Source organism: Staurois parvus, unplaced genomic scaffold (genome assembly GCF_062004578.1).
Source record: "Staurois parvus isolate SC_StPar_1 unplaced genomic scaffold, SC_StPar_1.0 ptg000282l, whole genome shotgun sequence".
Classification (NCBI taxonomy): domain Eukaryota; kingdom Metazoa; phylum Chordata; class Amphibia; order Anura; family Ranidae; genus Staurois; species Staurois parvus.
This window is the reverse complement of record NW_028318078.1, coordinates 14,036,825-14,053,412: the sequence shown is the minus strand read 5'-3', so window position 1 is coordinate 14,053,412 and position 16,588 is coordinate 14,036,825. Positions and strand designations below refer to the sequence as shown.

The 16,588-nt window shown below is 40.5% G+C and overlaps 1 protein-coding gene across 3 annotated transcripts in view; it reads right to left on the bottom strand.

The window, feature by feature from the left end:
* Positions 1–4,928: 4,928 nt before the first annotated feature.
* Positions 4,929–16,588, bottom strand: part of PRKCD (protein kinase C delta) — a 128,960-nt gene continuing 117,300 nt past the window's right edge. For all 3 annotated transcript variants that reach the window (XM_089681963.1, XM_089681965.1, XM_089681964.1), the window contains exon 18: positions 4,929–15,801. In XM_089681963.1, the coding sequence (XP_089538089.1) occupies positions 15,643–15,801 (159 nt within the window). In that variant the 3' untranslated portion in view covers positions 4,929–15,642. The remainder of the gene's footprint in view (positions 15,802–16,588) is intronic.

The window sequence follows — 16,588 nt, the reverse complement described above, 5'->3', positions numbered from 1 at the left end:
GGTAGGCTTCCCTGAAGAGGTGGGTTTTCAGGGAGCGCCTGAAGGTGAGGAGGGAAGGTGACAGTCTGATGGATTGGGGTAGTGAGTTCCAGAGGATGGGGGAGGACCTGGAGAAGTCTTGCAGACGTGCGTGTGAGGAGGAGACCAGGGAGCAAGATAGAAGGAGGCCCTGTGAAGAGCGAAGGGTACGGGTAGGGTGGTACTTGGGAATCAGGTTGGTGAGGTAGTTAGGGGCAGTGTTGTGAATGGCTTTGTAGGTCAGAGTGAGTAGTTTGAATTTGATGCGTTGGGCGATAGGGAGCCAGTGGAGGGAGAGGCAGAGGGGGGTGGCAGAGGTGGAGCGGGTGGTGAGGTGGATGAGTCTAGCCGCTGAGTTGAGGATGGTCTGAAGCGGGGAGAGCCTGCACTGGGGTAGGCCGGTGAGGAGGGAGTTGCAGTAGTCAAGGCGTGAGATAATCAGGGAGTGCACAAGTAGTTTAGTGGTGTCTGGGGTAAGGAAGGAGCGTATTTTGGCGATATTGCGGAGGTGGAGTCTGCATGTGTTTGTGAGTGATTTGACATGAGGTTGGAAGGAGAGGTTAGAGTCCAGAATGACTCCAAGGACTTTGGCTTGCGGGACGGGATTGATGGTGGTGATGTTAGTAGTGATGGATAGGATGGGGGGGGGGGCGCGGGCAGGAGGGAAAACGAGAAGCTCGGTTTTGGAGAGGTTGAGTTTGAGGAAATGGAGCGACATCCAGTCAGAGATGTCGTTTAGGAGGTGAGTGATGCGGGTGGAGAAAGTGGAGGTGAGGTGAGGGGTGGAGAGGTAAATTTGAGTGTCATCAGCATAGAGATGGTAGTTGAAGCCGTGGGAGTGTATGAGTTTGCCAAGGGAGGAGGTGTAGATGGAGAAGAGAAGGGGTCCAAGGACAGAGCCCTGGGGGACCCCAACAGAGAGGGGGAGTGAGGGGGAGGTGGCACCATTGTAGGTGACACTGAAGGAGCGTCGGGATAGGTACGAGGAGAACCAGGAGAGAGCGGTGTCTCTGATGCCAAGGGAGAGTAGTTTATTAAGGAGGAGGGGGTGGTCAACTGTGTCGAAGGCCGCGGAGAGGTCCAGGAGGAGGAGGACAGAGTAGTTGCCTTTGGCTTTGGCGGTTAGTAGGTCGTTGGTGATTTTGAGGAGGGCGGTTTCAGTGGAGTGTAGGGGACGGAAGCCGGACTGTAGTGGATCAAGGAGGTTGTTGTCAGTTAGGTGGGCGCTTAGGCGGTTGTAGACTAAGCGCTCCAGGAGTTTGGAAGTGAGTGGCAGCAGGGAGATGGGTCTGAGGTTGTTTGGGTCAGAGGGGTCCAGGGAGGGCTTTTTGAGTATGGGGGTGATGTGCGCATGCTTTAGGGGGGAGGGGAATACGCCGGTAGAGAGGGAGAGATTGAAGATGTGGGTGAGGGAGCAGATGAGGGAAGAGGGGGGTGACTGGAGGAGTCGAGAGGGGATAGGGTCCAGGGGGCTATAGGGGATAGGGTGAGGCGGGCTTCTGAGAAGACCCTGGTGACTTCCTCAGTGGTAGTAGGGCTGAAGGAGTGCAGAGCTGGTGGGGTTACGGTAAGCGGGGTCTTGGGTGTGGAGGGGGGCAGTGCGGTTGCGAGGTCAGAGGAGGGAAGAGATGAGGGGGAGATAGGGGGGGGGAGGCTAGGTGGGGAGGTAGATTGCGAGTTGACTATGTCCTGACGGATTGCATCAATTTTGTTATGGAAATGAGTGGCAATTTCGTGGGCGGTGAGTGAGGTACTGAGTGGAGGAGGGGGGGGGGGAGAGCAGGGAGTTGAAGGTGGAGAAGAGTCGGCGAGGGCAGGAGGAGAGGGTGTTAATCAGGTTTACGAAGTAAGCCTGCTTGGCGGCGTGGAGGGAGGAGGTGTAAGTGAGGAAGGCAGATTTGTAGAGGGAGAATGAACGGGGGGACCTGGTTTTGCGCCATAGTCTCTCTAGCGTGCGACTGCGACGTTTGAGGCATTTAGTGTGGTCGTTCTGCCATGGTTGGAGCGGTCTGGGTTTGATGTAGCGTGTGGTTAGGGGTGCCAGAGAGTCTAGGGTAGCTGATAGTGAGTCGTTGTACGTGTTAGTGGCTAGGTCAGGACATGACAGTGGAAGGATGCTGTCGTGTAAGCGGTCGGCAGCTGAGTGGAAGGGGGCCGGGTTCAGGTTGCTTTAGAGGTTTTTCCTCACCTAGCAAACAGAAACCACTATTACAACTATTACTTTGTCTTTTTTGACAGCTTAAGAAACTTCAGTAGCTGCAGTTTGATTCGGGAAAGTTATCTTTAAATTATTACATGGCACTAGTAGCAACTGTACATGTTATGATATTGTTTTTACATTATGGAATTCTCCCATCATTGTTTAGAAGGGATTTGTTTCTTTTACTGTGACAGGTCCTTGTGCCGCCAGCAGTTTAATCCCTCTATGCCAGTGTTTCTCAACCTTTTTTCAGTTAAGGCACCCTTTCAAATTATGAATAATCTCAAGGCACCCCACTCTAAAATGTTAAAAAAACTATTCTACACACATCCAGTACACCCAATGTTAGAAGTGATTTATTCTTCCAGAGCAAATACACCTTTGCACACTGGTACTGATTAGTATTCCAGTGGATCTCTCTCATTTTCTCTCCCTCACTCTGCCAATGTGACCCCAGTGCTGAGGGAAAGGGGCAGGGGAGGGCTAAACAAAGATGATGTGCATGCACCCGAAGTCCTCCTTATCAACATATGATGTCAATGGTTGTTACGAAGCTGGCAGCTAGAAGTCCATAAAAGTGCACAATAAAAACCTGTGGCGTTGTGTACTAAAAGGTAGAATTGATCCACCTGCTGGCTTGTATACAATTTTTGGCCATTTTGCCAAGGCACCCCTGAAGAAGCCTGAAGGCACCTGTCTTACTGACAGTTTTTTCCCAAGACTTGCTTACTCTTTAGAACAAAGGATTGTCACTTCATTCCTCGGGCTGTCACATCAGTCAGGAAGTTTTCCAAGATCAGGGCTTTAGGCTAGGAGGGATTCTTTAGTGACCGGCAGCTCCAGGTGGGTTCACCTTCAGTCCAGTTGGAGTAAGGATTGAGCCATGATGACAGTCTAAGGGATACATCCTCAGCCAAGAAGTTTGCCAGAATCAGGGCCTTTAGGACCCTTTGGAAGCTTGCTGCTCCAGATCGGATCTCTTTCAGTCCAGTTTTGAGTAGAGGCTTAGTCATGAAGCCAGCCTCTGTAAGGGATTTTTTTTTTTCCTCAATCAGGTGGTTTGTCAGGATCTGGGCCTTAGCCTCTGAGGGATCCTTGTTGGTGTTCTGCCTAGTACAAGTAGTGTTTATACCCATAGTGGGTTGCAATCTGATGTGTCTTCGGCATCCTACGAGAACAAAAGATTTGTTCATCCCATATGCACTGCCACTAATGATAACTGGTTCTATGCCATGGATTTTGAAATACTTTGAGCATGCTCCCAAGCTACAGCTTTGCGTAGCATTTTAGGACATCTTTGTCACTCTCTAGCAAAACCAGCAGGATGGAGATATCATCCAGAATCATTGCTGGATGAGTCATTCCAGCTAGCCAACTGGCTTTTAGGGCTTAGAGCTTGGTTCCTACGGAAGCAGTGAGAACACACTCAACCAGGAATTTGTAGACTTTATGGCTTCTATTAAAGTTGTTCTGACTCATTATGGTGTGTAGCTAGCTTCCTTATACTGTTCGTTTTTATCCGTAAGGTTTCTGTTGGCTAAGTGCTATAACTGAAACCCTACTTTTTTGGCATCCCTCCCTTGGTTTTTTTGGGGCTAGTTTCCAAACATACTGTATGCGGTCATGGAGTCTGCCAGGAAAACTGAAAATTTCTTATTAAATACTTACTGTAATTTTCCTTTCCTGGTAGGCTAGTTATGGAATGGGGCTTTTGGCTCAGCCTCAAAATTTATGGGGGTAGGGTCCTATGGGATAGGAGCGCGGAAGGAGCTACCCAAACGTATGCTGTCATAGAGTACATCAGGAAAGAAAAGAAAAATTACGGTATTTGATCGGAAATTCTCAATTTTTTGTTCAGTGATATGTTTCTTTGCAGTTTTCTACATTTATTTTTTTAATCGACTTGATAATTTGAAAATTTTATTTCTATTTCTATTGTGGTGCATTTTACTGTTCAGCGATAGGTTTCCTTGCACTTTTCTGCATTTGTTAAATGTTTTCCTTGATCAACTTGAAAATGTTAACGTTCCAGTAAATCCCAATTATTTCTAGTTTTTTGTGCATTGTACTGTGCAGAGATAGTGTGCAGTTGTACATCGTCTCGTTGGGTCCAAATTATTTGAATGACTTCACTAACTGAAATGAGAAATAATCCTTTTTTGGAATATTTGATGGAGACATGTGGATACCTTCTGTTTTAGGAAGGCCTTACTGTGCTAATGCACTGATTTGGCTTTTCCCTTTTCCCCATAACCTGTATGGTTAAACTGAAAGTTTCAAATTCCAAGTTCCAAATTCTGAGTTCTAACGTATGATTACTTCTGAATGTTCCAAATATAGCATTTCAAGTTCAGAGTACTGAACTGCAACTTTCAAAGTTATTTTACACCGATTGTGCTTTACGGTTTGTTGATACTTTTTTTTTACTTTTCTGCATTATTACTTTGAAATTAAAAGGACAGTACATCATTTGTTGTTTTTTTTCTTTTTCAGGATGTATTTTACTTTTCAATCAACTTTTTTGCATTGAAAAGGGACAGTACATTCCATATATTTTTTCCTCTTTCGTTTAGTTCATTTTAACCAGTTGACCTCCAGCCAATTCTGACACTTCTCACATACATGTAAAAATCAGCATTTCTTTCTACAAAATTACTAAGAACCTCTAAACATTATATATTTTTTAAAGCAAAGACCCTGGAGATAAAAAAAAATTCTAAACCACCACTATTTTATTGTCACACAATATTTGCACAGCCATTTTTAAAATGCTAATTTTCAGGAAAAATACACTTTAATGAATTCGAGTGCATGAAAACACAATACCCATATTTTGCTAAAATATAAAGGATGATGTTATGCCACGTAAATAGATACCCAACATGTCACACTATAAATTGTGCAAGCCTGTGGAATGGCAACAAACTACAGTACTGGAAAATAGCTATAGGCTGCGTGTTAAAAGTCTAGAGGTTACTAGTTTAAAGTTACACAGGAGGTCTGGCACTAGAATTATTACTCTCACTTTGATGATCATGGCAGTGCCTTTTATGTGTGGTGCGATTACTATTTACAAATTCTTTTGGGACCTGTGTATGCATATGCAATTGCACATGAGCACAGGGGGCACTTTATTTTTTTTTTATATTTTATGTAAAGCTTTTTTTAAAATCAACTTTATTGCTAACACAAGCGGTGAACATCCTCCTTTGTGATAGCAAATCCCGTTATAGAGAGATCTATGGTCTTTTAGACCTCATATCTCTTCTCTAGCCTTCAAAGCATCTGATTAAACTGAGATCAGATTCATTCAGATGCTATACAAGCTGGAAACTGCTTGTAAACAAACCAAAAGCTGAAGTGACAAAATCCTCTCTGCTTCCAGTTTATTATATCACGGGGGGGGGGGGTATGGATATACCTTCCTTCAATCCCAGTGCTTCACCAATCTGAACAGTGGCAGCCTAAGGCTCAATTGCTCGGGAGAGCTGACCGCAAGCATTGTGACATCACCAAGCCCCTCAGGGGGATATCCCTTTGAGGAAGCCATGTATCTCTGTGGCATAACTCAGAAGGGGAGGGACTTGGTGATGTCACAATGCTCACGGTCAGCTGACTTGTCCCAGAGTGCTCATGGAGAGGAGTCAGGTGAGATCTATTAGAGCCTGAGAGTGTCAGCTATGGTTATAGGATTGTTTATTCATATGTGCAGTATTTGGTGCAATGGAGCTCCTGTATTATGTGAGTGGCCGTTATATATTATAATGAATTGGCAGTTTTTTTTAAATGTTAAAGCACTATTGGTTTGCCTATGTTTTTCCTATATGTGTGCTGAGCAGAGGAGAAGGAAGGCGCTGAATCAGCAGTGAAGGAGAGTGTTGATAGAGGTCTTGCCACTAATATATGTCCAATTAATGGGCGCAAGCCATTTTTGACCAAACTTAATTGTGAGGTCAAAAATCACAGGTGAGAACACAACTTATGTAGGTGTTGGTGAAGGCACATTGTATATATCAAACAGAAGATTTCAGTGGCCCATATCATCATTATATATTGAAGGAAACACGACATGGATATGGACTTTACTGTTTAGTTGTTTTTTTGTTTATATTTATAGAATTCTTTCACATTGGAATTTTATTTACATTACTGGTTAACATTAAGAGACGCGCGGCACGATTATTTTATGTTTTTTAAGTTTTAATTATTAATGGTTAATAAAATAGAAATGAATAAAAATCAGCAGGAACATAATTAAATGGAGAATAAGGAGTTAATTAGAGCTGATTAGAGTAAATTAAGGGTTAATAAGGTGTTAAACATAGGAAATTTTTAACTGGACATGTTGCTTTAAGGATCCATGCACACGGGGCGTTTTGATAATGCTGGTAACGTTAGCTGTGTAAAGTCACGTTAAAACGTGAGTTTTTCAGCTTTTTTTTAGCGTTTCTGCATTAGCTTTTAGCGGTGTTTTGCCGCAATCAGCAGCATTTTCCCACATTTGAGTTTTTAACTTTTTTTTTACCCCTCCCCCCAATTTTTTGGGGGTCAAAGAAACATCCAAAAACACTGGTTTGCGGCGTTTTATCGCGTTTTTCAGCGTTATAGCATTTTTACAGCTAAACAACTCCCCTAGAGACCCACTAGTCCTGGGTTTTTTACAGCCAACAAACTTCCCTGCCAAAAAATTATTACAGTCTATGAGTGCATGGACACATAGGATAACATGCTGGGGGATGTATTAGCTGTAGAAACATCCAGTGTGCATGAGGACTTATTGACTTTATCTGCAGATGAAAGTTCATCCCTTTGATCTGTAGATGAACAAAAAGATACAAAATGAAACAATGTTTCTTTGCTGAGCAATGTTATTGATAAACATCAGGAGGCTTTTTTTTTTTTTTGACAGCTCCAATTGGGACTTTTTACAATTCAGCTGCCGGTCCTTAACAACCGGCAATTGCCGGCTTTTTTTTTGTTTTTGTTGGCTTTTTTTTAAATTTACATTTCAGCTGTCAGTGGGGGAATCCCACTGACAGCTGAAAGAATCGAGCCTGAAGGTATTAATTTCAGGTATCAGAGCATTTGCATGAATACCGATATTGGCCTGGGTTAATAACTGGAAGCAATCAAGGCCTCTGATGCCAGTGCTATGCGATCCTCAGTTCAGGTTACTACAGGGGTAACTTATAAAAATCTGGAGGTCAGGCCATGTCTGCAGTGCCTCACATTCAACATAGCAATTAGAAGATGGATGGAGGAGCCTTAAACCCTGAACCCAGTGTGATTGTGGAAATAATCAGTCTTCCAAATTTCCACTCCAGAGAAAGGCAATAAGATTAATGGGCAATGTTTTTCCATCAGAGAGGAGATCAGTCTTGGTTTTGAACAGGCTACCTGACACCTGGTAACCCTAGGAGACTGGCATAGGCCACGGCCATGGCAATGCTTGTTAGCATCCTACTTGGTGGACCTTGTAAGGTTATCCTTATCGCTTAGAGCTGCAGGATGTTGATAAGCTAAGTTACCTATAATGACCGAGTTCACTGGAGTATGAGGGAGTGGAACACTGTTCCCCAGTTCTAAAGACTGGAGATTGTCTTTATCTCCTACCAGTGATGTGCAAGGAATGACTTCCCCACGTCAGGAACTGGGTTGGAAACCCAACAGGCTAGAAAGTTCCTTGCTTGACTGTATAAGGAAGATGGATAGATCATCAGAAGATTGATGTCTTTGGCAACCAAATGTTGTATCGGATAAGCTTGGACTGAAATTGGATGATTAGGACAGCCAAAAATTAGGCTAGCCAAGGTCCAGAACACCCAAGGGGAATCACCCTGATTGGTGGTTCATTAAATAAAATCTCAAGCGTAACTGCTGAGGGAGAGCAGAATCTTACTCGGGAGGAGACTTACTTCTGAGCGGTTTCTGAAATAAGCCTAAAAGAGTATTACAGGGAAAGAGGAGGTTGGATAGCAACCTTTTTTTTGGGTGGAGGGAAGGCCCAAATACTCTGAAATGTGTGGACTTTTTTCCAGGTAGTTGGAAGGAAAATAAACCATCAAGAACCCTGTGACCTGTATGTTCTGAGTTTATGGAAGCATCCAAAGAGATTTCAGGACTGTCGTGGATATTCTGGAAATAGAGAATAGACCAATGGCTCTGTAACAAAGGTAGGCAGAGAATTTGCTGATGATGAATAACGGAAGACAGGCATGCTTGGATGTATACGGACACCATGTATTTAATTTTGCCTCAGAGAGGCAAACACTAGTCCTGCCGATTTCATGCAAAATTTTGTAATGGAAATATTGTTTTGTAGGGACATTTGGTTCATGCTAGAATTAATACCACCTTTTAGTTTTGGCACATGGAACAGGTTGAAGAAAAACCTTTAAAACTTTTCCTCTAGAGTCAATAGAAAACTATTCCCAGGAACAAATGATTTAGGGTGTCCTGCAATTCTGAGTCTGGACATAGTGAGACAGAAGAAGAGGATCAAGCATGGAAATACTAAGACCATTACGCATTGCAGAAGTAAGCCAATCCAACATCGACCAGCATATTCTGAGACACCATAACATTAGCTACAAATGAGCTTCAGAGAGAGATATCTTCCACAACCCCCTTTACACCATCTCTAGGTTTTCATTTTCTCCTTTTACAGCAGACATAATGTGGTCTGACTCTAACAGAGGTGGAGGGGATGAGGAAGGAGCCAGTCGATTCTGATTACTGCTGTGAACATATAGAGAAGATTTCCCCAACCCACATAATAATGTGATGGCTTGGGCTTTTATGTGAACAGAGCTTTCAGGATTATATATTTCACTACATTCCCATCATACTGTTGTACATGAAGAAAGAACTAGGTTAATTACAGTAAAAAGGCGCACACTTTGCTTGAATCAGCTTCGAAGCCTACAGTACTTTCACGCACATAAATATGCTCTCAATCTTTTAACTTTTTTAAATCCAGCAGCACTTCAGTCGCAACTTTACCAGTATATTGAGCTCTGATAAAAGGGGATCCGCTTAGAACCCCTAAAAAATGTTTCTTTTAAATATACTATAATTGTAAAGTTCAGACTCTCAACCGTCTGTGTGATGCTCTTTTCTTCTTAATCTCTTAGATTTTGTTTGAAGCATCTCCCGAAGGGGCTTAACCTGCACTTCACTTCATAGATTCCACTCCACATTGTAAACCCACTTTGTATCCAGTGCATCCAATTCATACACATCCAATTCTAGAACACACTGCTTTTAGGTCATACTAAACCCTAAAATACTCAGTAAAAAACATTTAGAAACAATGCTTGGTGTGATATGAACATGAAAGGTGGAATTTTCTGAGGTTTGAAGACTATCTACAAACAGACATCTAGGAACATCTGTGTTTGTGAAAATCGCCATACTAAGGTGTCAAAATGCATCATAAACACAGTACTTCACACATGAGACACCTTTATAATAATTTCTACTTATTCCATATGGGGACCATGTGATTGCTCCATTTGGAGAATCTCCCATTGAACTGGACTAATTCATTACAGCTTGGGTGATGTACAGCACACTACAAATTCATTGTGATCCTCGTGATCAACAGGTATGGATACAATTGTACAAATTATTTAACAGATTGCATGTACACATGTGAATTTCACACTTTAGCTGCCATAATCATGTATGATCAAGATAAATATGTACATCAAGTTTGCACTTTTGCTGCTATAACCACCTTTGAATTTCAAGTGAATGGCGAATAACCAAGTAATATTCATGACACATGCACCAGGTACTGTATACTGCATTGCTATAGACCACTGAATCACTTTTTCTGTCTAACTATCCTGCCACCCATGTGAGATATACAGTGCATCCAAAAAGTATTCACAGCGCTTAACTTTTGCCACATTTTGTTCTGTTATAGCCTTATTCCAAAATGGATTAAATTAATTTTTTTCCTCAACATTTTACAAACAATACCCCATAATTACAATGTGAAAGACGTTTGTTTTGAAATCTTTGCAATTTATTAAAAATAAAAAGTGAAAAAAAACTAAATTGTACATATATATTCTCAATACTTTGTTGAAGCACCTTTAGCTCCAATTACAGCCTCAAGTCGTTTTGAGTATGATGCTACAAGCTTGGCACACCTATTTTTGGGCAATTTCTCCCATTCTTCTTTACAGTACCTCTCAAGCTCCATCAGGTTGGATGGGGAGGGTCAGTGCACAGCCATTTTCAGATCTCTCCAGAGATGTTGAATCGGGTTCAAGTCTGGGCTCTGGCTGGGCCACACCAGGACATTCACAGAGTTAGCCCGTAGCCACTCCTTTGTTATGTGGGCTGTGTGCTTAGGGTCCTTGTCCTGTTGAAAGATGAACCGTCGCCCCAGTCTAAGGTCCAGAGCGCAGTGGAACTGGTTTCCATCAAGGATGTGTCTGTACATTGCTGCATTCATCTTTCCTCTGATCTGGACTAGTCTCCCAGTTCCTGCCACTGAAAAACATCCCCACAGCATGATGCTGCCACCACCATGCTTCACTGTAGGGATGGCATTGGCCAGGTGGTGAGCGGTGCCTGGTTTCCTCCAGACATGACCCTCGGCATTCAGACCAAAGAGTTCAATCTTTGTTTCATCAGACGAGAGAGTTTTGTTTCTCATGGTCTGAGAGTCCCACAGGTGCATTTTGGCAAACTCCAGGCAGGCTGCCATTTGCCTTTTACTGAGGAGTGGCTTCCATCTGGCCACTCTACCATACAGGCCTGACTGGTGGAGTGCTGCACAGATGGTTATTCTTCTGGAAGGTTCTCCTCTCTCCACAGAGAAAGGCTGGAGCATTTTCAGAGTGACCATCGGTTGCTTAGTTACCTCCCTGGCTAAGGCCCTTTGCTCATTTTGGCCAGGCAGCCCACTCTAGGAAGATTCCTGGTGGTTTCAAACTTCTTCTGTTTACGGATGATGGAGGCCACTGAGTTCATTGGGACTTTCAATGCTGCAAAAATTTTTCTGTACCCTTCCCCAGATTGGTGCCTTGATACAATCCTGTCTCGGAGGTCTATGGACAATTCCTTGGGCTTCATGGCTTGGTTTGTGCTCTGACATGCACTGTTAACTGTGGGACCTTATATAGACAGGTTTATGCTTTTCCTAATCATGTCCAATCAACTGAATTTCCCACAGGTGGACTCTAATCAAGTTGTGGAAACATCTCAAGGATGATCAGTGGGAACAGGATGCACCAGAGCTCAATTCTGAGTGTCATGGCAAAGGCTGTGAATACTTATGTACGTGTTTTTTTTTCATTTTTTATATTTATTAGATTGCAAAGATTTCAAAATGAGCTTCTTTCATGTTAACATTGTACAAACAATACCCCATAATGACGACGAAAAAATGAATTTAATCCATTTTGGAATAAGGCTGTAACATAACAAAATGTCAGGGACTTTGCTCATCACCTCCTTGACTGAAACTGTTACTTTTGGACAATTATACACAACATAATTTTTTATTTAATTGATTTAAAATTCAATTAATTTTAGATATATATCTTTATATGGTTTATCTTTTATATGGTTTTTATTTTTCATTTTTTTACTTATCCACTGTGGCTATTCTTCCACTATGGTATTATCCATTGAACAAAGAGAAGTGCGAAGAAATTCCCTAGCCAAGGGTTTTACATGTAGCGTTGATTCTTTTGAACAACAACCGTATAGATGCAACACCCAACAACCTACTATAGATAATACTCCTAATATTCATAAAAGAGAAGACTCTGTGGTGTCACTGTTTTATAAGTTAAAACATGCACTAGAAAAGGAAATGGTACAATGGTGGGATATTTTGTTACTTCAGAAACATCTTGAGGTTAACAGAATCCCGAGAGGTCTTAGAATCACTAAATTATGCCATTTTTTAGAGGAAGAACTTGACACAAGTTGGAAAGATGAAATTTAGGTAAAGATTATTATACAGCAGAGAGAAAGAACTCTAGAAAATATTAGACTAGAAATCTCTCATCTTCAGGAGGAACTCACCACTTACACTGATATCATTAGTTTTAATGAATGGGACAATAACGTTAACGAAACAGATGCTGCACTTCGAAGCAGAAATTATTAAAAACAAATCTGACATTCATTTTTATATATATATTTTTATATTATATAATGTCCTCCCTCCTAGATTGTAAGCTCGAAAGAGCAGGGCCCTTGACCCCCTCGTGTTTTGTTACTGTATTGTCTCATGTTCTGTCCCCCACTATAATGTACAGCGCTGAGCAAACCTTTTAATGCTATATAAATACTGTATAATAATATTAATAATGTGTAAAATATTTTTTGCGTGTTATATATTAGATATTCCTTTTTCCTCTAGTTTTATTTTAAATTCTCTTTTAATTGCTCCAAGAATATACCTATTGTTAGGAAAGAGTGGGTAGTAATTTTTTTATAAAAACTATTTCGAAAAGGTCATTCATTTACACTGGAACTAGGAATGACTCCCCGATTTTTCATGGATTTTAATTTAATCATCAATTATGGGAGCTATACAGATCAGGAATGTGTAATTGTCTTACTATGGAAATAGACGTTGTTATTCATAAATTTCAAATGTAATGTCATAAGAGGTCCTATGTATTTTTACGTGTGTTTTTACATATATAGATATATATCATACATAAATTACATGTCACCTAAAAAATAGATAGCTTTACTATTATCACACCTATTCACTTTCATAAGATTACATAGAAAGATTTTCCAATTTTTTCAGCATTCTATATTTTTTATTTATGTTTTTTATTCTCACTTTGGCAATCTATATGCTCGGTCCCGCCTCTGTGTGTCTGTGTAGCTTCGTGACCATATGAAGCAGAGGCCACCAACTCATTGTTTTTCACAAATTAGCCTGCAATTGTTAAAGCTGTCACTAGATGGCGCTTGTTCTACACTGATTGCTGGAGGGAACATATGGCTCATGTGTGATCTGTCAGCACCCTCCACCTATTATGTATTTAATTATAATTCACGGTCCCCCTAAAATATTATGAGTCCCTGGAGGTCTAGTGTGTATTTGGCCAATATTCTGCCGTTTGATCACTTTTTACTGCACGACTTGCAGGAGCTGTTATTATAGACTTCCTTCTACATGATCTTTGGTACTATGGCTGCTGGAGCGCATGGCGCATGCGCAGAAGTGCTTATTAACCGGTGTGAATTCCACTGCCACCTGCAGGCGGTTTACAGTATTTAATTCACTGCTTTAACCGCCAGCCACACTAAACAGTCTGAAATGCTGTAATACTGACACTCTGTGGCTGAATGTCTCCTTGCTATGGAAACTCTGCCATACTGAAGTTTCTATCTGCCAAACTCAGGTATTTGTATTTATATTACACACAATTTTATACTACACAAATTTTGTATGCTAGAAAATGAACGTATCAGGGTTTTATAAGTATTAAGTGTGCTTTTGCATGTCTATATGTGTATGTATATATTACACATATATATATTTATTTATTTTTTATTGTATGAATTCTTTATATATGGAGTTTTTTATATTATATATTTTTTTTATACATTTTATATGATATTTATTAATGTATTTGTATTTTTAGGTTTAGTTTTACTAATATTGGGTATATTTTTACAAGTAATTATCAATTATTTATACTGTAGTTACATTCTATGGATTACAGTTTACATTACTTTTTATTGCTTATTGATCTCCAACCAGCGATTTTTCTGCTAGCTTTACAATTAAGTGCTCAACTTTTCCACCATATATTTCTACCCATTTTTTCTGTGTGTTTTTTTTTACCTGATTATCATAAGTATTGCCATTTTTATGAGTATTCTTATACTCATCTACAGTACCACCACCTGTTATGCCATGTTGAATATCTGTGATTCATGTAATATTTTGAGGGGAATTTGTATATATGTTTTTTTGATCAGCTCTAATGAAGAAGGGAGCACCGTTCGAAACGTTTTAGCTTTTATCTGCCCTTTGGATTGACCTGTAACCCTGTGTGGATTATGGTTAACTTATGCCTGTTTTATCGCTACTCTTGTGAGTATATTTCTTAAATAAAATTTAATTATTCAGTGTTTATTGAGGTAATGCGCAAGGTTTGAACGCTTTCTTTTATCCCCTTCCACATAACAAAAATGTGGCAAAAGGTAAGAGCTGTGTATACTTTCTGGATGCACTGTACTGCTATCTTGGTGATCCATTATGGTTTGCAGCAGTGGACATAATTATGTGTTTTGAATAAAAGGTTTTCCTTTCACAGTACATACTCTTAGTGAGTGAACTTGCCTGTCCCCCAATATTCTTTTATCTTTTCATCTATTACTATATTGCTGACACAGAGGAGGACTATTAACTAAAATTAAGAGTAAAAGTACAATTATTCTTTGGAGGATAGGCACACTTGTAAAGGCTATACCAGTGAACTTGCTTAAGCAAATCAAGGAAGTCCACCGATGTAGCATTTCTTTTTTCCTTTCTATAGTCTCCTATTTAACGTTCAATACACATGCCTGTTCCAGCTCAGTGATGCCAAGCATTGATGCAAGCATAAGCATGAACCCAGAATGTGTTTTTTCAAAAACAAATCCGCAATAGCAGTTCTTATTATGTTCTGAAAGATTCTCTCAGTTCATGCTGTATGTACATACATACTACTGTTAATGTTATAAAGGCCTTCAAAGAGGTTATCCCTTTTAGCATACATTTGCATAAATCCTCCCTTCTTAGAATAACTTTATTAGCTGCTCTTCCAGCCCTCTGTTCCAGTGATGCACTGATCAGTGTGACCTCAGGGACCAGGTGGTCGCCTAGCTAACAGACAGAGCATGCAGTGATTTGAAAAGACATTGGGGATTCTCAGGAATATACCTTTACTAGCTGTGCATGCTTACAAAACTATTTTGTACTTTTTCCCCATTTAAATTTTGTTAGGGGGTGTGTATAGAACAAAAAGAATTGATTGATTGGCATTTTAAATACCCATTTATTTTCCTTTTTTAGAATGAAGCAGGAGTGGACTGTAAAAAATATTTTCACTTCATTGTCATATCCCTTCTACCCACCCACACTATTTAGAACCCAAAAGCAATATATACAGCAGAATCCATATATATATATATATATTTAACATTTAGGATTTTTAGGATTCAAGTTTCCAGATGGGAGGGACTTTTTCAGAGAGAGCTGTTCTTTTGCAGGAATATTTTATATTTAGAATAATCTCCTTTTTGTAGCTGGAGTGATCAGTGTGAAACAAATGCTCTATAATTTTAACTCCATAGCAGAAGTAGTACAGATGCAGTTCTGAATGTTGTTCCCTTTAGTGTAAGTCTGGGTCTACAGTTCACAGAGAAAAAAGGGGAGCTAACTGTTATTTCTCAATGAGCCTCTCCATCTTAGGGTTGATGAAGGAGAATCCATGAAACGCAGTCTGGTCCATTGAATCAATAAGGTTTTTATCACTGTATGAAAGTCGAGGCTTTTCACTGAGGAATTCACGGTCAAAGTTGGTGTAATCACTCGGGGATTTCTAGGGAAAGAAAAAAGCAAACGTGGCAATGATGTAAATGTAAACTAGGCTACAACACTACATCTGCACAACACATACCCTATGGACCACATACATTTTACATGTCAGACCACATTAGAGGTTTCTCTGCGTGACAAAAATGTTACAGCTTTTCTGAGTTTTTTTTTTTTTTTTTTTTTTTTAGCTTCCAGGCCTTGCATGCGGTTTCCTGTGCCTGAAACCCTTATTTTCCCCAGTGAGTGAAATCTGGCATTATGGTGGAGGCATTTGTATATAAAGTTCCTTAAATATGTTACTATATATGAGTGGCTGAACTTAGTCCATCAAGCACTGTAACAATAATGGGATTGAAATTTTACATCTACTTATGTAGTGCCTGTTGAACAAAAGGCAATGCATTGGCCAGGAACAGCTGAGAAATTTTTGCTTTGGCTGGAGAACCTCTTTAGTTTACAACACATTAATTGGTCATGTTAAAGGGGTGGTGCCAAAAAGAATGGAATTTTCTACTTACCATAAAATCCTTTTAATGTATTACATTAAGGGAATTAGGATGAGTGTTCAGGTACATTGGGTTACACATAGTTACACAGTTGGCAAAGCAGAATAAAGACATCAGCCCATCTGGGTCAACCTGTGTGGGTGTGCTTGCCAATACCATTTCCCATACCCCTGTATTTTGTGTTCTTCAAGATGCCCATCTAAGAGTTTTTTTAAATTATTAACACTCCCCACTGACACCACCAACAGTGGAAGGGCATTCCACATTTGTACCACTCTGACAGAA